Source organism: Uloborus diversus, chromosome 1 (assembly GCF_026930045.1).
Source record: "Uloborus diversus isolate 005 chromosome 1, Udiv.v.3.1, whole genome shotgun sequence".
In the NCBI taxonomy this organism is placed as follows: domain Eukaryota; kingdom Metazoa; phylum Arthropoda; class Arachnida; order Araneae; family Uloboridae; genus Uloborus; species Uloborus diversus.
In genome coordinates this window covers 55937543-55958228 of record NC_072731.1, presented here as the reverse complement: position 1 = coordinate 55958228, position 20686 = coordinate 55937543, and the positions used below count along the sequence as shown (strand labels likewise).

Here is a 20686-nt window from a genome sequence, read left to right as displayed (position 1 = left end):
TGGCTCTCTGTTTAACGACTTTAAAGGGACCACAAAAAATCGTCCTTAAGTAAAAAACATCCTTAAATAGAATATTTTTAACACTACAGTGGACCATCTGAGATCGTGAAAAGCCGTCGTTAAATAGAGAAAGTTGTTAAATAGAGCGTTGTTAAACAGAGAGTCAACTATATATGAATTTGCTGCAGTTTTTAATAAAATGCATTAATCAACATATAATCAGCTTAATGATAACCTCTTTTCAATCGACGTTAAGGCAGTTTTGACTTTACTTGTATCGGTTTGAATTTCAAAATTGGTTTTACAAAAAACAATTCATAATTTGAAACTAATAATTGCGCTGTTAAAATAAATCTTTTTTATACAAGACGTTTTCTTCTTTCCATTAGGCATTCTGATATATTTTAGAAGACTTGAACTGTATAGTAAATCTTTTTTTCAAAGAAAAATGTATTGATTGCATGAAAAACTATTGCAGGTATGATAAATATTTAAAGATTAAAAAAAAAAAAACTTGTTTAATTTTCTTGGATGAAAGAACCTTTTGGAGTTCATTGACGTTTCATTAATTTATTTATTCTTTATCATAAGGATTTCAAACTTCTTTTTGCACAAACTTTTCTGTATGTCCTTCAAGAACTTCACTTTTGGGAAAGGTTTAATTTTAATTGTTGTTTTCTAATGGCAACTGTAGTTAAAATATACATGTGTTCTTTTTCTTGCAAAAATGTTGTTTATAAAACAAAGCAGTGGCGTCATCTGTTTAAATAATAAGGAGTAGTGGCTCCACACACAACATTGATAAATTTTGTTAAGTGAGTTTGATGGGTCTGGGTCGAAATCAAGACAGCCCAAACCCCGACAGCCCAGAATCCCGACAGACGGCATCCCAATTTCCCTATATCCAGACAAGGTCGAAAGCCCGAATGTCCAGAATCCCAACATGGTCAAAATCCCTACAAGCCAGAATCCCGACATGGTCAAAATCCCTACAAGCCAGAATCCCGACATGGTCAAAATCCCTACAAGCCAGAATCCCGACATGGTCAAAATCCCTACAAGCCAGAATCCCGACATGGTCAAAATCCCGACAATCTAGAATCCCGACATGGTCAAAATCCCAACAAGTAAGAATCCCGACATGGTCCAAATTCTGACATCGTCAAAATCGCGACAAGCCAGAATCCCGACAGGGCCAATATCCGTAAAAAAAATCTAAATACAAATCTCAATACAAACATTCAATTTAGCTTAATAAAATACTGTTACAAATTCTGTAAGTAGTAATTAGTTTTGTGATTAATTTTTCGTAATCTAGCTAGCTTTTTTTTGTTTATTAAATTATCTCTTATCTAAAGTTATTGTAGTAACTTAACCTGTAAATAGTTTCTTGTAATGAATATACAGCCCCTGTGCATTCGGCTGAAGTATACGGTCCCCTCATTTCTGAATGATAAAATTTGTGAATGGAGAAAAATAAGGTAGAAGTAGAACCGTGTACGATTTTCTGGAATATTTGAGAGATTTCTCTCGATGTCTATAAATAGCGTGCCGCATCATAAAAAGAGAATCTCGACGGAACCGTTGGGCTGAGAGCATTTATTTTGCTCTGTGTATAAGCTCTGTTTATTGCGAGGCATTTTCGCTGTTTTGTTTTGCGTATTTGAATGTAAATACGTGTGTAACCATTGAGTTTACGGTGTTGATTGATATTTGCTTAATTGCTGATGATTAATTTAGCAGTTGTTAACGATCTTTCCTGTACATAGTGTAAATAAATCTCCTGTGTGTTCTCAAGAACTGTGTCTTCATTTCAAGAAAGTTGAATCCGTTACAATACAATTTTTAACTAAATACTAGCCGTCTTCGCGCTGGCGCCTCGTCCTCGACACAGATAGATACGCTCAGTTTTTAATATAAGTTTACATATGACTTGAACCTGAAGCGTAAACTTGTATTATACATATTACATTATATACACATACACATAAACATATGACATATATAATTTACATATTACATATTACTATTTTTTGACCACTGTATTTCAATATCAATTCGATTGACATTTGGTACACGCATGAACCATATGTGATTTAGTGCTAAATGGTTTTTAGTGCCAATTTCTCCAAGAGGGTAGAGCGTGATGTCTTCTATTTCATGCGGGACTTCTATATCTCAAGAAGTGATTGATGGATTTAGAAAAAGAGGGTAGATCTCATAGGGTACGGATTATAATTCGATTTTGGTGCCAATAGCTTCATTAGGGTGGAGCAGTCGAACTTTTTTTTTCCTCATTATTTGTGACTATCATGTCTCGAGAAATAATGCAAGGATTCAGACAAAGTTTGGTCTGCAGATCTTGTGAAACACAAGGTGATTTTTTTTTTTTTTGTCGTTAATTCTAGCAAAGAGGTATTGCAAACGAATATTCTTTCTCGTTTACTTCACTGCTATTATCTCAAGAAGTAATGCAAGGAATCAGACAAAATTTAGAGTACAACTGCAAATTTATTTAAACAGGCACTATTTCTGTTTTAAGTTTCTTTTTTTTTTTTTTCATTTTGTGAGAGTCATAATTAGCGTGATTAAATAAACAATGAAAAATAAATTAAATTTAAAATTTTACCTAGTTTTCCTGAAGATCAAAAAAAAAAAAGACGAAGGCACACAGGTTGGAGAGCTAAAAAAAAGGCGCTCAGGTTCAAGGGCACAAAAAAAATAAATAAATAAAAGATAGAAAAAAACGAGATCGCACAGATTTAAAGGAGGGGGAGGGGGAGGCTAAGACGCAAAAAAAAAAGGCACGCAGAAGGAGTTTGAGACTGCACAGGCGGGAGTGCGCATCGGACCGCGGGCCAGTCGGCCCTTAGCGTTCCGTAAGTAGCTCTCAGGAAGTATGTTGAGGGGTCGCTAGGCCTTACTGGGGGTTTCAACCCTGTTGGGATATTTGCAGAGCTGCGGAGTCGGAGGAAAAATGACAGACAACGAATCCGTCTCTCGGAATATTAGAACCTTTAACTCCGACTCTTTTGCTCCAAAACCTGTTCGACTCCTCCAGCACTGGCAGAGTTGTGGACTCTGAGGGAAAATGACTGACTCTGACTCTTGAACCTTTGACTCCCGACTCCGACTCCTCAATCCCAAAAACAGCCCGACTGCGATTCCTTTTTCTGCAGCCCTGGATATTGGACAGCCACGATTTCGGTTTGTCGGGATTTTGGCCCTGTCGGTATTATGGCTTGTCAGGATTTTGGTTTGTCGGGACTATGGCCTGTGGGGATTTCGACCCTGTCGGGATTATGGCTTGTCGGGATTTTGACCCTGTTGGGATTTCGACCCAGTCGGGATTTTGACCCTTTCGGGATTTTGGTTTGTCAGGATTTCGACCGTGTCGGGGTTCTGGCTTGTCGGGATTTCGGCTGTCGGGATTCTGGCTCGTTGGTATCTCGGTTGTCGGGATTACGTCCGGATACCGAGTTTGATACAATTTGTTTTGTGAGTAATAAATTGTTTTATTTCGAACCAGAACATTAGACAAACTAATTCAAAAACAGAATGTATTTACTTACAGACTTAAAGATATTTTATGCAATCTTAATTGAATGTTCATTGCCTTTAATGTTATGAGGGGGAATTAATTTTTATTTCATCCAAATGTAATCTGGTACCGATATTTTAGTATATGATATTCGACTTTCAAAAGTATCTTTAAATGCTACAGTAAGTCTAGTTCTTCTTATGTTTCATTATTTATTTCATGTATCCTAAGATCATTTCTAAGAGTTTCCAAATAATTTTCTTTTGTACTATTGCAGTGCAGATGTAAAAATCATCATGAAGAAAAAGGAGAAAAAGTTATTGAAAAAAGTGAAAAAAAAAAAACATTAATTTTCTATTAAACATGCAGTCTTGCATCGTTTACTTCAGGTTTCAAAACGGCAGTAAATAAATGGTTTTAGTGTAGTTGATTGATAGTGTGGCCGGAATTCAAGGTATAAAGGTTTTCGGGAAAATTTATTCTAGATAACCACAGGGAAAAAATCATTTGAGTTTATGCAATTAATGCAGGGAAATTGAAAATTTTTGACATAGAGAGATTTTTGAGAGGCAGGTTTGACTGTATAAGTCATCATTAGGAAAGCTCTGAAAAATTGAATCAAATAATCTTTAAATATATTACTATTTTCCATTTAAAGTATTCTTATTTTATCATCCATGAATTGTATTTCAACTCTTTTTCCAAGCAGGTTTTATGTAAGAACTAGTTTTTTTTTTCTTCTTCTTTTTTTAATAGCCAGCTAATGTTACAAATTATTGTTCACTCAAACCTTCCTTTTTTCCGGCATGCCAAACAAAAAATGCCAGAACTTAATCTCCTTCAATTTTACCAACATGCCAGCTAATGCAAGGGAATATGGTACTTTCAGCTACAACAGAACCTCCCTCAAGCAAAATTCACTGGACCATGAAAATCATTTCATGTTAACTGGTTTTCTTCTGAGCCAATCAATTAGTGCATGATTGTTTACTCACAGTACCAAACAAGTATCTCATGCAATGCAAAACAATATTTTGTGTTAAGCTGTTTTACAATAACAAGGTTTGATTCTATTTGAAAATGCATAATATTAAAATACTTTGCTGTTACTACTGTGCTATGTCGGAAGTCATTCAAAAATTTCTGCTTGGTATTTTTCACTGCTAAAATCAGTTAGTACTTAGGATTGATTCGCTAATGATATTGCTGTCTTACGTACTAATTGTATAGGTATGATTTCAGTTGGTCTTTTATGCAGACCTAATTATTTATTAATTTGCTTTTATTACTATAGTTGTCTTACAAAATCAATGAATTAATATCATTTGTTCAAATGAATTATTTTTCTGTTAAACTTAATTCCTTTTTGATCTGGCTCTACTGCATTTGAAAGTAGTGTCAGGAATAAATCTTCTCAGCTGCAAAAGGTTTTTCAGAGAAAAGATAAGATGACATAATGTTTTAGAAATTTTGTTTGAAAGTATAAGGTTTTTATCAGCATTGTGTGTTATAAAATATATTTCTAAATCCTAAAAATGATAGAATATTAATTTTAATGTATTGTTATTCAATATTAAGGGGTTTTTTTTTTCTTTTTCTTTTCAGGACTTGCCACCTTTAAAAAGAACTTTAGCAAAAGATTTCCAAAAAGGTATTCTTCTTGCAGTAAACATAAAATGATTATTCTTAAATGGTAGAACTTGTATAGTTATGTCATTATATGTGTGTGTGAGAGAGAGTGAGAAAAGAGCAGCGATATTTGTTTACACATACACTGATGGACAATTACTGAGGACGGATGGCAGTATCAGCGTAAGCAACCACAAAATGGAAGGCAAGGAAATATGGAAATAAGCAAAGTTCCAGACACAGTAAGACCTGTTGTGCATATGCAAATTTTAGTTTCACGATGTTTCTGGTCAGGCAATAAAGCTGATAAGCCATATAAAGGGTTTGGCACATGATGATCATTGTTGTTCAATGGCAAAGTTTGACAGGAAAGAATCAACTGACAAACTTGCATTTTTCAGCATATCTTCCTGACAACCCTCTGATGATTTTACGGGTGACTGTGTGGTTGAAAACATTGAAGAAGGGTATAAAAATCTGATGTTGCCAGGGAGTTTGACGTCAGCCACAGGGTTGTTTCGAGCGCTTGGAAATCATTTCAAACAAATGAAATGTGTAGCAAATGTCACGGGGGAGGCTGTGTACGCAATACAACGTCAGCAGAAGATTGGTACATAGTGATAGCAATGAAAAGAAACCAGTGCAACACAGCTACTGCAGCAGCAAGGCAGTTTCCTGTTGCTACTAGCAAGCAAATGTTCGGAAAAACGGCAGTCAGTCATTTGCAAGCAGTAAGACTTTATGCTCGTCAGCTTGTTTTGTGCAACGCATTATATACAAGTCAGTGATTTGCTCATTTGTAATGATGTCGTCAGCATCGCAATTGGAGAGAACTCGACTGGGCTTGTGAAGTATTCTCAGATGAAATTAGGTTCAGTCTGTCCTCTAATTGTGGACGACAACTTATCTGGCATGATAGTGGTAGTGCATACAAGCCGGCAAACATAAAAGAAGAGGATTAGTATCCTCCAAGTTGTGTCATGGTGTTTGTAGGATTATGATCAATGATTGTAAGTCACTCATGTGCTTCCAAGCAAGACTATGACGGTTACCAATACAGTAATGTTGTTCTGCTTCTTCATGTTCACGTGGTCTGTGGTGCTGTGGATGATAAATTCGTGTTTATGGATGGCAAGGCAACATGTAATCTAACAATCGCTCTCCAGGAGTGTCTAGCTCGTTCAAAATATTCAACCCATAGTACGTCCAGCACATTCTCTAGAGCTGAACCCCATTGAAAATGTTTGGGATGCTTTGGGGAGCAGTCTTGCTGGTCAACAACACTCTCCAATAAGCAAGGACACTCTTATCCATGATTGACAGAAGAATGGGATAAATTACCCCTTCACGTGCTGGATAATGTTGTCTAAAGTGTCAACGTGTGGAAGCTTGCATCGACCTCCATGGTTGCCATATCCCATATTGACATCTTGCGCCGGAACACCTGGGGACAGTTATTACCTTTTTTTTTTACTTTTACGTATTCAGCCCTAACTGACCGTTTTTTCCTCTGAACACTTTTCTACGCTTTCTGGATTTCAGAGCACAATAAATTATCGCCATCGCTTTGTTCTAGAATTCTATCATTAGTTTATTTCACTTGGCATCCAAATACACTTACTTTTTTATGCACTACATAGCCCATTGGAATCCGTCCTTAGCAATTGTCCACCAGTGTATAACACTCAGATCCTAATATTTCTTTGAGCATTAAATTTTATATCATTATAAAGAAAAATTGAATTATGCATATTAGTAAAATAATAGAGCAAATAACATTAAATAATTTATAGCATGTGAATATATATTAAAGTTTTGGTTCAGCACATTTTTGACCGTGTGATGGCAGAAAACGTAACACGAGGGTCTATAGACTCCTACGGATAACACCATCATCTCCATTACTTTTTTCTACTTTTTGTTTTCTGGAGTTAGTTGATTTGGCAAGTGAATTATCCATATAACAATAACAATTGTTTATCAAAATAGTATTTAAAGAAAACATATTTTTTTTTACATGATGGTAAAGACCGCACTTTAAACTATTAAAAACTCCTCAGAGGAAGAAAAAGTTTTTTATTATCCGACCAAAAGTTTGAAAAGTATTCTTGTAAAAATTAAATTAGTTGCTATAACTCTGCATTCATGGCACAAATTTGCAAAGCAACATGTCTTCAAATTTGAAATACGTTCTTCGTTTTGAAGAATTAAACTTTGTTCCATAACTCAGTTTCTTAGTTAAGTCGTAATTGTAGTTATATTTTTGTGTTTTGTTTTTGGTTTATTCTTTAATTTTGTGTTAAAATAATGTGTCTTGATTTTTTTTTAATCATCAAAAATTAAATTTCATTTACATTCAGGAAAACCTTTTGCATGTGATGAAGAAGAAAAAATTCCTTTACTAAAGGAAGTATTTGAGAAATTTCCTCAGGTTGCTATTAATATTGATATCAAAGTAAATAACGATCTCCTGATAACAAAAGTAAGTAAAAATAAGTAATGAAGTATCTCATCCTTTTGCTAAATTATTGCTAAGTTTAAATTGTAAAATTAATGATGTCATAGTTTTCTTTCTTTTTTTATTAGGTAAATAATCTAATAAAAGAGTACAATCGAGAAGATATTACTGTTTGGGGAAATTTTAGTAATGATGTTACTAAAAAATGTCATAAGCTGGTATGTTTACTTTCTATCTTACCTCACCAAAATTCTGTTCAAACATTTCTTTTTTTCATCTATACATATTTTTTTCCATGCCTTTCATCATTCGTATTCATTTTTCAATTCCTACTATTCACTCACTATCTCCATGTATTTATGTACCTTGTTCAAATCTTGCAACTCAATTTTCACCCATTTCCTCTGGTTGGGTTCTTTTGAAATTTGCAATGTGATTTCAGACCAGATGATAATGCAATATTCTATAATCAAATTAATTAACTACTGATTATTAGTTTATTCCAATTGTTATCAACGTTTTTGCACAAATCCTTTAATATGAGGACTAAAAAATACTCACACAAATTAGAATAAAATATCCATAGAAATTCCTGATTTTTTTTTGCATCAGACAAAATGTATTCCAATGTTTCAAGATAATTAGAATGTGGATTATAATTGTTTTTAACTAGTTTTAGGCTAAAATGTAGGCAGGCTCGCATCTATAAATTTTGGGCCTCCCTGCAACATAATCAACAACATATTTGCAACATTAATGAGTTTAAGTGGTAGGTTTTTTTTTCAATTTCTTGGGCCGTCGAGCCCCTCAAGGACCCCCTCCCCCTTTCCTGCTCGCAGCGAAGACGCAGATCTGGGACTGACTGTGGGTAAGCCTTTAATTAGGAATTCATTGTTGATCACAGTCATTGTTGAACTATGGTTTTATCAAAATTTGAATTAAAGTTTTCAAATTATCACTATCCCCAGCTTTTAAAGCAATATGAATATGGTTTCCACACACTAGGACAAGCTTGACTTAAGCAGAAATTGGTTTTAAAAACCTTTTTTTTTATATACAGTAAACTCCCGATTATCGGCAGTCGGATTATCCGCAGGTCCTTTCACTTTTTTTTTTTTTTGAAACTTGTGATTGTGTTGTTGTTTGCTTTTAGATTTTACATATATTTTTTATATTCAATGTAGCAATGTTTTTAATTATAATTTGAATGAATGTGTGAGTGTCATTAATATTTTTTATCTATTGCATACACTAAGTATCGTTTTTTACCTATTATTTGGATTATCCGCGGTTACCGTGCCACCCTATTCCTTGGATAATCAGGAGTTTACTGTATATATTACTTGTTCCAAAAGATTTCTGTTTGATGTAGGAATGGCCACTATTCCTCTTTTTCTTTTCTTTTCAATGTTTTCTAAAGCATTTTCATGATTATTATTTATCAGTTTTCCCAAAATTAAGCTATCAAAGTTGAGATCCAACAAAAATATAGTTTTCCCTGATAAATGTTTTGTTGCATATACAGTCAACCTATTGTGACAGCAGGGGTCTGGCCAGAGGATATTTGGGTCCGTTAACGGACCCTTCACAAAAATCCGATGAACCAAAACGGACCTTTCACAAAATCCCGATCAAACAAAACGGACCCTTCACAAAATTCTGATAAACAAGATCGGATCTTTCACAAATTGTTTATTGAAAGAATAAATCTGAAAGCAAAATAACACATATTTCTGTGTATAAACCGATAATTTTTGGAGCCTTTTTTGAAGTCAAATTAGAGGGATCAGCTTTTACAAAATCGGCTTATTTTGAAAAAAAAAAAAGCGGCACTCTTGTGATGCTCCTGCAAGGGATAAATGATTGCTACTGCCAAATAAATATAATGGTTGTTTGTTTTATCACAGCTAATTAGCAGCGGTGTTGTAAACTTTTCTGAAAAGGCATTGGTAAGCACTTTTCTCCCCCCCCCCTTATGATTTAATAAACAATAATAATATATATCTGCGAAATGAACTTAGAACTGCAAAGGGATAGTAAGGGTGGGGAAAAAATATGATTTCTTCAGATAGGGTTACCAACTTCAAAATTATCACTACTTAGCGTCTGGTATTGAACCTTTATAATGACTTGATTAGAAAATATTCTCATCATTTCACTAGCTTGTCAATATTTGCGTTTTTATGGTGCGATGTTTAATTGTTATTTTGGGAGAAAATTATATGGGTTTTGATTTTTCGATGCTAACAAGGATGATTAACTTTGAATAAACTCTTTTAATTACCGTTTTTTTTTTCTTTAGATGTCTACATTTTGAAAAATGCAATCTTTTAACACCCGATATGAAAATCATATTTTTCTTTTTTCAAGCTAACTTCCCTTAATTAGGAATTAAATAAAGGAAAAGTCTCGTTATTTCTGTTGGAACTCAACAAGGAACTCTTCAAGTTTTTAAAGCGGAATTCCATTTTCTGTTATGAGTAAAAAATTAAAGTGATGAATAGATGGTTTATTTTATTTCATTTATTTATTTTTTATTTATTTATTTATTTATTTATTTATTTATTTATTTTTTTTTTTTTTGCGTCAACTGTGTCCACAGATATTAATGAAATGTTTATCATAGGACTCTAAAATGCAATTTTAAAATAATTTTATCAAAAATATTTTTTTACAAGCCGTTTTTATACTTTTGATGACTTCACTTTGAGAATTGCGATCTCTTTGCATCCGCTATGCGAACCCGATTTTTCGAATTTTTAATGTTTATTACACTTTGTTAAGAGGTAAACAATTAACATATCTTTTTATTTTTGTTAAAATCGAGGAATTTATAAGTTTTAATCGAAATTCTGTGTTTAAGAGTGTCTTGGGTCAAAAAGTTAAATGCTGAACCCTATTCTGAAATTTATTTTTTTGTTACAATTGTTTTAAATACTGTACAGAAATATTTCTAGTATAATTTAGCATAATGTAGAATGGTAGATAAATATTGATACTTGAGAGAGCGATGCACCCCCCCCCCCCCCCCGCCAAATATCAGAAAAACACTCCAGAATGATTTTCTCGACATAGAAGAGTAAAACACTCAACTTTAAGTTTAATTGATGCAGTTTGTGCCATCTCTAAATTCTAAAATTTCGTTTTAACAATTTTTTTTTTTTTTTTTTTTTTTTTTTTTTGCGAAATTATTTGATTTTTCACAAAATTAATTCATTTTTCACAAAATTATTTCATTTTTCACAAAAAACGGACCCTGTGAAAAATCCTGGACAGACCCCTGGACAGTGTTAACAACTTTTTAAAAGTTAGTTACTACTTACAACTTTCTCTTTTCAACGCTCGACAAATTGAGTTTATTACTCAGGATACTGCTTCTAGTAGCTGTTAATAATTATCGTGTACTATATTGACTTTCATTTGATTAGAAAAAGTATGGTATTCAATTTGTTCATAATGTTGTGTTCCTATTGCTCTGCTAAGTATGTTTTTTTTTTTTTTTCATTATTTACATTTGCAAGTTTATTCCTGTCTCATTTTTTAAACTAAGCTTGTTGAGAATCAATTTTTGTTTGGTGAATGCTTAAGAGGTTTATATAAAAATGCAAATTACTTGACTTGATAGGGTAAACTTTTAATTTTAATAATATTTCAAAATCATGGGATTACTTTTGTGATTAAGAAAAAAATGTTAGAAAAAATAATTGTGAGTAACTTTAATTTTTGATTTTTCAGAATCCCAACATTCCTATTTACTTTTCTGCTAAGCGAGTTATACTTCTTGTTATCCTTACATATAATGGATTACTGCCTTTTATTCCTCTGAAAGAATCATGTTTGGAACTCTTGATGCCATCCGTCATTTTCACGTGAGTTGGTATTTTACTTGTTTTCTAGAGAAATTTTAAAAGTGTGTTAATGTGTGACTGTAGAATCTTCGAGACTACTTTTTCTATCATGGTACAGTCGTGCATTCTTTTCTATCACTTTTTGTCACCAAAGCCACGTATCTGGGACAATGATGATGCTTCTTAATCTCAGTTTTACTGTTTATTTGCATAACTCATGATTATATTACACATTATATTACACTTAGCTATGTACAGTTCGAATTTAGCCATTTCAACTGGTAGACCTCCTCAGATCCTAAAGCTCTCCAAAACCACTCTAGGTAAATAGCCCGGTCAAAATAGACATTCAAGTTTGGAAAAATTCGCAGATCATAATAAGTGAAATGTCAAAAGTCCTCATCAATCCCGGTGAAGCTAAAAATTTTATTCAAGGTCAAAGGTCCAAATTATTATTATTATTTTTTTAATCAGAAAAATGCAGACAATGATTTTTCTGATCAGGCGCAGACCTTAAATACATCATTATAAATGAGATATAAAAAATTTAAGTTGGTCCCACCTGATTTAAACATTTTATAGAAGGTCAAAGGTCAAAAGAAACAATTTAAGAAAAATCTTAAACATTCACAGAAAGCTAAAAATTTGTACAGACCTTAAATACATCATTATAAATGAAACATTAAAAATCTCCATCGATTCCACTCAATCTAAACATTTTATGTAAGGTCAAAGGTCAAAAAATCTTTTTCTTCCTTTTTTTTTTGCAAATATTTCAAAAACGTTAACTGTTATAAAAAAAAAGTGCATATTAATTTGTAAATTATGTAATATGTGCAAAAGAAATATTTATATCAAGTTCAACTCTTTCGGGTTCGAATTATGTGAAAATGGTAAAACAAGTATAACATTTTCCCTTGTTTAACGGATATAAGATGCCTCTGTAAAGAAAGAGCAAAAACATTTTTTTTTCCAAATTTACATTATTTTCCCTGTTTTTAGGATATATTTTTCATTTAAAACAAATTTAAATGCACAAATTTAAACACTTTATATATAAAGGAGAAAGAATGAGGAAATATACTTACCTATTTCAGGAAAAGAAACACGTCTATTAAGATGCTCATCTAATTTTTCCTCTCCCGCAAACATCACCAATTAGTTGACAGTAAGATATTGGAGCCATTTCAAGATGATTCTTGCACTAATTTAAAGATCTCTTATATTCTCCATGTGATCAAACAAATGAAATTTTTAAAAAGCACCTTTGTTTCTATTTTGAAACTAAAATATCACTATTTCAAGTAGGAGTCTCATATGAGGTGCAGAATGACGGCAAAATTAATGACACAAATATCATCATAAAGATTTCTATTGTTTTTTAAAAATGCATTTTCATTATTATGATCATCCATTTTTTATTCCTCTTCTTTGTCTAGAACTTCTAAAGGTTGCTCAAATGAAAAAGAGGGATCATTTATTATCTTCACCAATATCATCTTCATCAGCATTGATTGCATTTGATTCGACATTGGAGCATGATTGGCCGAAGCAATTGCTGTTTACTTGTGAACAAATCAATCCGACTTTTCTGCAGCCACAATTATGATTACATCCCTTCTTGCAATTGCAAAAAATATTATGAAGAGGTTTTTCTGGAGTGGGTGGCAATCAAGTCGGAATTGACTCCAAAACGTTATCTTTCAGTACCCAGCCGCAGTTTTCAGGGTCTAACTCATTGCCTAGCCATACTTAGACTTGGTAGAACACACGGCATAAATGTTGCTAAGCAGCAGCCGTTGTTGGATCAAGACAGGGTAATTGAACAGGTTTATTATGGCTTGTATTTCTCACGAAACTTAAATACCTGTACTTGTCAAGGGAATCAACTTTTTCTAGAGCTTCAGCACAACGAGTTAAATCCTGATGTTTTTCAAAGAACTTAAATTCTTCCTATCCTTCGCATACAGTATTCATTGCATGCATGCTATAGACCCATTTACTTATGACACTATCAGTACTTTTTCCAAGATTCAAAAACTGTGATACCTCATGAATGTTATAATTTATAAGGGGGTAGACAAGGGCAAATCCAGCTTCTGGTTTTGGAAAGACTCGTTATCAGAAAGGGATCAAAGTAATTTTCGGACACAAATAGGGGTTTTAAGGTCAACGAAATATATGTCATCAAAATGCAGTTTTAGGCAGTATTTTGTTGCTTACAGGGGGGGGGGATAAAACCGCCAAGGCACTGCCTCTAAATCTCCGCTTGTTTGTACATAATTGCATAGTTTTCAAACTTTGTATCCTCTATTTTTAAGATACTTACGGTTTAAGAGATATTTGTGAAAAATTGATTTTCTGAGCTTTGACCTTAAATAAAACATTTAGCTCCACTGGGATTTGTTGGGAACTTTTGAAATTTCGTTTATAGTGATGTCTCCAGTTATTTGTATGGTAATTTCATTGTCAAAGTGCAATAATTGGACAAAAATTGGGATTTTAGGTCTAATTTTTAGAAATTTGAGTCCTTGAACTGCCGTTTTGTGCTTTATTCTATCGCTTTAGGGAGAGGGGGGTAAGACCCCCCACTGAATCCCCTCCCGTTTATGCATAATTATCTAATCAGTCTTTGTATCCTTTATTTTTACCCGAACTCTTACTGTTTAAAAGATATTAGAGAAAAATCGATTTTGACCTCTGACCTTGAATAAAATTTTTAGCTCCACCAGGATTGATGGGGACTTCTGACAATTCATTTTATAGTGATGTCCTTAACTATATTTCTGTTAATTACGTAGACAAAGTACCAAATTTGGGTACAAATAAGGGCTCTATGGAGAATTTTTTTTAACTATGTCTCCGATGCCATTTTAAACTATATTTAGTTGCTTTAGAGTGAAGGGTATGACTCCCATGACCCATCCTCAGAATCTCAACTTGTTTGTACACAATTGCATACTTTTCAAACTTTGTAACCTCTATTTTTTCGGTAACAATTATCGTTTAAGAGATACATATGAAAAATTGATTTTTTGACTTTTGACCTTGAATAAAAGTTTTAGCTCCACCAGGATCAAAGAGGACTTTTGACATTTCATGTATAATGATGCTCTTAAGGTTTGTACCAATTTTCAGTTCTATGCGAATTTTCCCGAACTTTCGCTTTTTTTTTTTTTGGTCTATTTTGACCGGGCTAAAAGTCTAGTGCAGGAATGTCCGGGAATATCTCTCACCGTTACTATGCATCTAACATATTCCTGTCCTTAACCATTTCCAGATGTTGCACCTCTGTAACCTCTGGTTTCAGTAAATTCAAGTTCAACCAGGAGGTTGACAGTGACCAGTCCTGTAATTGCGATTATTGTGTAGTAGATATCATAGTTGCTGAATTTTTGTTAGACCAAGAAAGATCTGTTCAGATTACGTAGCTGGCTGTGATTCAAAAATCAGCCATTTATTTTTTTGAAAAAAGGTAGTTTGTAACCAGTTTACTTAAAATTCTTATGATTTCTACAGTATGAACCAAATATTTCACAGAATTACATCACACCCCTTACCCCAGCTATAGCACTGCATGTGACATTATTCTGTTTCTATATTATGAAAGCTATAGCATATTCCAAAAGTAAAGTCTGAATGCATTAATAAATTTTGTAAAATTATTTCATGTTTTAAATATTTTAAAGGAAAAGCCGTTTGGTTGATATGATTTTTTTATATTTGCATTTTATGTTTTTCTAATTTTCTTTCCTGCATCTGCTGCCATGCTATGAGAGAAATCAATGAAGTGGCAATGGGGTAGCAGCATTCTCTACCTTACTATTGGTTTCTAAACTGTTTTTGAGCGAAGTTGCCCTTCTGGAATTAGCTTATGGTATCGTTCCTTAAATGTAACATATATAGCACTGTGAAGGAAAATTTTGTGGGATCAGTTAAGTATTGTAACCAGTGTTGGATTCACCACATCACTAATGTGTGGGATTCCCATGACTCTATAGAACATGCAGGAGATTCAAAAATGCACATGAAAAATGTGATAAATGTTATCTAGTTCTGCAGCAGGCAAAGGGACCCCTAAAATGCACAGTAATGGGGCCCCAAACCTGTAATTCTGACACTTATTATAAGAAACTTTTTTTTAAAAAATTGCTACTCTAAAAAATCAGTATTTTTTTTTTTTTTTTTGGCTACATTTTAAGACTAAAACCAGCATATTTGTACTTTCAAAGGAAAGTTGTATGCAAGTGTGATCTTAAATGAGCAATCTCCAAGCAAATAAAAATTATCTTCACTACATTGAGGAACTTTTTGAATAATAAATTGGGAAACCTGGAATTCTATTTTTTCAAATATAAACCTTGAAGTGGCCGTTATTGAGGCACTATTAAGCACTGGTCTCTACTGGCGTGTTTACCTTATTCATTTTAATTGAAAATATTTTGATTTAAAGGCAGGAGTTTTAATATGTAATTCTTCAAATTCTGATTGGGATTTGAAATAATATTTAATCAAGGATGAACTTGAGTTGAAATCATACTGTACTGATATTTGTATCGATCAATTGAATTATTTTTTTCAGTAACCCAAGCATGATGATTTCACGTGATAAGTTTTGGAGCCCTTGGATTGTATGGCTCATTGAAAAGTAAGCTGTTAATTTTCTTTCAATATTTTTGATAGCTTAAGAAATTGCTGTTCCTCTTAAATCTGGGTCATGTTTTCTATTGTTACAAATCTTGTAAATAGTAATTATTGTAGGAACGTAACCTGTAAATAGTTTCCCGTAATGAATATACAACCCCTTAACATATGGCTAAAGTATACAACCCCTATTCTTTTTATTTTCATTGATAAAGTTTGATAACGGTCTACGCATTTCTCGAAGCTGAAAGAATGTTGTAGAAAATTCTTTGATGTTTATAAAAGCCGTTGGCGATGGATAAACAGTTAGTTTCGATTGAGATTTTCGAACTGAGTGCATTTTTGCTCTGTTTATAGCGAGGCATTTCGCTGTGTTGTTTTCGTATTTGGAAGTAAATACGTGTGTAAACGGTGAGTTTACGGTGTTGTGTGATAATTGCTTAATTGCTGATGAATAATTTAGCAGTTGTTGAAGATCTTTCCTGTATATAGTGTAAATAAATCTCCTGTGTTTTTATCAAGAACTGTGTCTTCATTTCAAGAAAGTGGAAGTCGCACCGAATCCGTTACAATTTGGCGCCCAACGTGGGGCTACTTCAGGACTTTCTTGCAGTAAGTGTGACTTTGGACATTTTTTCATAAAGACTTTTTAAATTTGGACTTTATTTGTATGGTGATTACTCGCGCAATGGATGAACAATTAAAACAACTGCTTGATGCAATCAACTCTGTGAAGAGTGATATGGCGGCTAATCAAGAACAATTAAAAAGTGACTTGACTGCAAGTTTTACTGCAAATCAAGAACAATTAAAAAATGATATGGCGGCTAATCAAGAACAATTAAAAAGTGATCTGACTGCAAGTATGTTGGCAAATCAAGACCAGTTAAAAAGCGATTTAACGGTGCTGAAAAAGGACTTAACGGTGCTGAAAAAGGACTTAACGTCTAACCAAGAAGAAATTAAAAATGACCTTATTTCGGTAAAGACTGTGATGGAAAATAAATTTAATGACATAGAGCATCGAGTTGATGCAATTGAAGAAAAATTTGATACCGTTGAAAGCCGATTCAATGCTGTAGAAAATAAATTTGAAGATGAAGATAGAAGATTTCATCTACTTAAAGAAGAGATCTTTAAGGACGTGGAAAGGAGATTGGTGACCGCGGAAAGCAGCTCTGTACAGTTTGGCGCTCCCACATCGGTTGCTCGACCGTCCATTAAACTTGCCACATTTGATGGGAAAACTTCGTGGCAGGTTTACAAAACTCAATTCATGATAGTGGCGGAAGCGAACGGATGGGACTCTGCTACCAAGGCCTGTCATCTTGCAGCATCCCTGAGAGGTGACGCAGCGGACATTCTCCAGACCCTTCCGGACAGCCAGCGCCTGGATTTCGCCGCCCTCACATCTGCGTTGGAGCTTCGCTTCGGTGAGAAGTGCCAGAAAGATTTCAGCCGACTCCAGTTGAAATCCCGTTTCCAGAAAACCGGGGAAACCCTGCAAGAGCTAGCGGCGGACGTCGAGAGATTGTCTCATCTTGCTTTTTGTGACTGTCCTGCGGATGTTCGAGACAACCTGGCACTCAACTACTACATCGACGGGGTTCGAGATCCGGAAATCCAGAAAGCTCTACGGATGGCGGATGTCAAAGACCTGAGTTCTGCTGTTGTGTATGCAATGAAGTTGGAGGCCGCCCAGCAAGCAACCCGCAAGGATCGCCATTCAATCCGCGGCGTGAAAACTGATGAGCCTGATCCGGTTTCGTCACGTTTTGCTGATCTGGAAAAGCAGATAAAAGAAATTGCAGGAATCCTCAAAAGGAATTCGGCTCCCAAGGACCATAATGGACAATCACTTAAGTGCTGGAAATGTGGTGGCGAGGGCCACTTACGAAGAAACTGTGAAGCTCGTCAAGAAACCAGAGGGAAGAGCACCTCTCCCTCGCAGGTCCAGGAAAACTAAGCCATGGCAATCTCGCGGGGCGGAGGTCGCCAAATTGGAATGAGCCCCATCTTAAAGTTTTCCAGATTTCATCGACGAGTGGCGGCAGTAATGGACTGTTTGTTTACGCATATGTAAACGGGTTTCCCTGCGAACTGATTATTGACACTGGAGCCAATGTTACGATCATTAGAACAGATGTGGCTCGTCAATTTGGACTCAACATTCTGTGGACGCCGCCCTGCGTTACCCTCCAAACTGTGACAGGTGACAAGATCGAGATTGAAGGTAAAGTGAACTTAGAAATTGTGTTTGGAAATGCCATTTACCATCATACCGCATTCGTTGCTGCTATCATAGACCCCTTCATTCTCGGATTGGACTTTTTAAAGAAGTATGACTTCAACCTCGACTTCAAGACTAACGAGCTGCACTCGACGAGAGAAGACATAGCAGTCTTTCCCGCAGAAAGTGATGTAAAATCCGCTCATCAAATAATTGCCCAAACAGATTTATCAATTCCCTCAAGGTCAGAATCATTAATACCCGGCTCCATTGAAGAAAGCAATAGTTTTAGATTTGGACTCATTGAATACCCCAACTTAAGCAATAACCCAAAAGGAGTGCTGGTGGCATCTACGCTTGTGGACCTTTCCAAGGATGTAATTCCTGTGAGAGTCGCCAACATGAGTGAAAGGCCAAGGAATATCCGGAAAGGCGAAGTGTTAGCAACTTGTACTCCCGTAAACTGCATCATTAGAAGAATCAATTCCCCCGAGACTGTGTCTTCTGAGTCCTTGACATCGAAGTTAATTGGGAGTGCACTCTTATCGAAGGATCAAAGAACTGCTGCGGAACAATTGGTGGACGACTTCAAGCATCTGTTTTCATCTACATCGGAGGATGTGGGCCGGACGAATTTAACGCAGCATAGGATCTACACTGGAGAACACCCCCCTATTAAACAGCATCCAAGACGACTACCGTTCGCCAAGAAGGAAGAGGTTGAGACCCTCCTGAAAGAGATGAAGGAGAATGATGTAATCGAACCGTCATCCAGTCCTTGGGCCTCTCCCATCGTCTTGGTCCGAAAGAAAGATGGCTCCACCAGATTTTGTGTCGATTACCGACGACTGAATGAAATCACCAAGAAAGACAGTTACCCTCTTCCACGGATAGACGACACCTTAGACACTCTTTCCGGACACAAGTGGTTTTCGACCCTGGACTTGAAGAGCGGCTACTGGCAGGTTGAGATACACCCTGATGACCGAGAGAAGACAGCGTTTACAACTGGACAAGGCTTATGGCAGTTTAAAGTGATGCCCTTCGGCCTCTGCAATGCACCAGCTACGTTCGAACGTCTTATGGAGACAGTGTTAAGAGGACTTTCCTACGAATCCTGTCTGGTCTACTTAGACGATATCATCATCGTGGGACGCAGCTTCGAAGAACATCTGGCAAATCTTAGGAAGGTGCTGCAAAAGCTTAAGGAAGCCAATCTGAAGTTAAGCCCGTCCAAATGTAATTTGTTCCGCCGGGAAGTGAACTACCTTGGTCACATCATCTCTTCTGAGGGTGTACAAACCGATCCAGAGAAGGTATCTGCGGTCAGGAGTTGGAGTCGTCCCGAAAACATCCATCAGCTGCGAAGTTTCCTGGGGCTCTGCACCTACTACAGGAAGTTTGTAAAGGGTTTTTCCAACATTGCACGACCTTTGCATAAGCTGACGGAGAGCAAGCAAAAGTTCGAATGGTCCAAAGAATGCGAAGATGCATTTCTACGACTGAAGGAGGCTTTAACATCAACGCCTATCCTCGCCTATCCTCAGCCTGAAAAATCCTTCATCCTGGACACTGATGCGAGCAACGAGGGCATCGGAGCTGTTTTATCCCAAGAAATTGACGGAAATGAACATGTCATCGCTTACTGGAGCAAATGCTTATCAAAGTCGGAGCGAAATTACTGCGTCACCAGAAAGGAGTTACTGGCCATAGTGAAAGCTGTAGAACACTTCCATCATTACCTCTACGGCCGAAAATTTCTGCTTCGGACAGATCATGCCTCATTAACTTGGCTTTTGAACTTCAAAAATCCGGAAGGCCAGATAGCCTGATGGATACAGCGGCTCCAGGAATATGACATGGAGATCAAGCATCGAAAAGGGTTATCTCACGGTAATGCTGACGCTTTATCAAGGAGACCCTGTCCTGAGAACTGCAATTATTGTTCCCGAATCGAGAAACAGTATGGAACGACTAGCCCTACCGCCTATCAGGTGACAGTGACTCCAATATCATCAGAACCTGATCCATGGAGTGACGACCAAGTTCGAAATGATCAGCTTGAAGACCCCGACATAAAACCAATTTTGGAGTTCATGGAAAGTGACAGTCGGCGCCCTAGCTGGCAGGACGTTTCCATCTTCAGTCCTGCAACAAAAAGATACTGGGCTTTATGGAACTCGCTCCATTTACGGAACGGCGTACTGTACCGGAAATGGGAATCTGACGACGGCAAAACATCTAGGTGGCAGTTACTACTTCCCCGATCAAGGATTTCAGATGTTCTGAAAGAAATACATAGTAGTGCGACTGGAGGACATTTTGGTGTCTTGAAA

At 35.6% G+C, this 20686-nt stretch overlaps 1 protein-coding gene across 1 annotated transcript in view; it reads left to right on the top strand.

Moving 5' to 3' along the window:
• LOC129221436 (lysophospholipase D GDPD1-like) overlaps positions 1-20686 on the top strand; it is a 97217-nt gene that overhangs the window by 65103 nt on the left and 11428 nt on the right. Inside the window, exons 6-10 of the mRNA XM_054855954.1 lie at positions 5147-5192; positions 7531-7652; positions 7757-7846; positions 11364-11497; positions 16059-16124. Of these exons, the coding sequence (XP_054711929.1) occupies positions 5147-5192; positions 7531-7652; positions 7757-7846; positions 11364-11497; positions 16059-16124 (458 nt within the window). The remainder of the gene's footprint in view (positions 1-5146; positions 5193-7530; positions 7653-7756; positions 7847-11363; positions 11498-16058; positions 16125-20686) is intronic.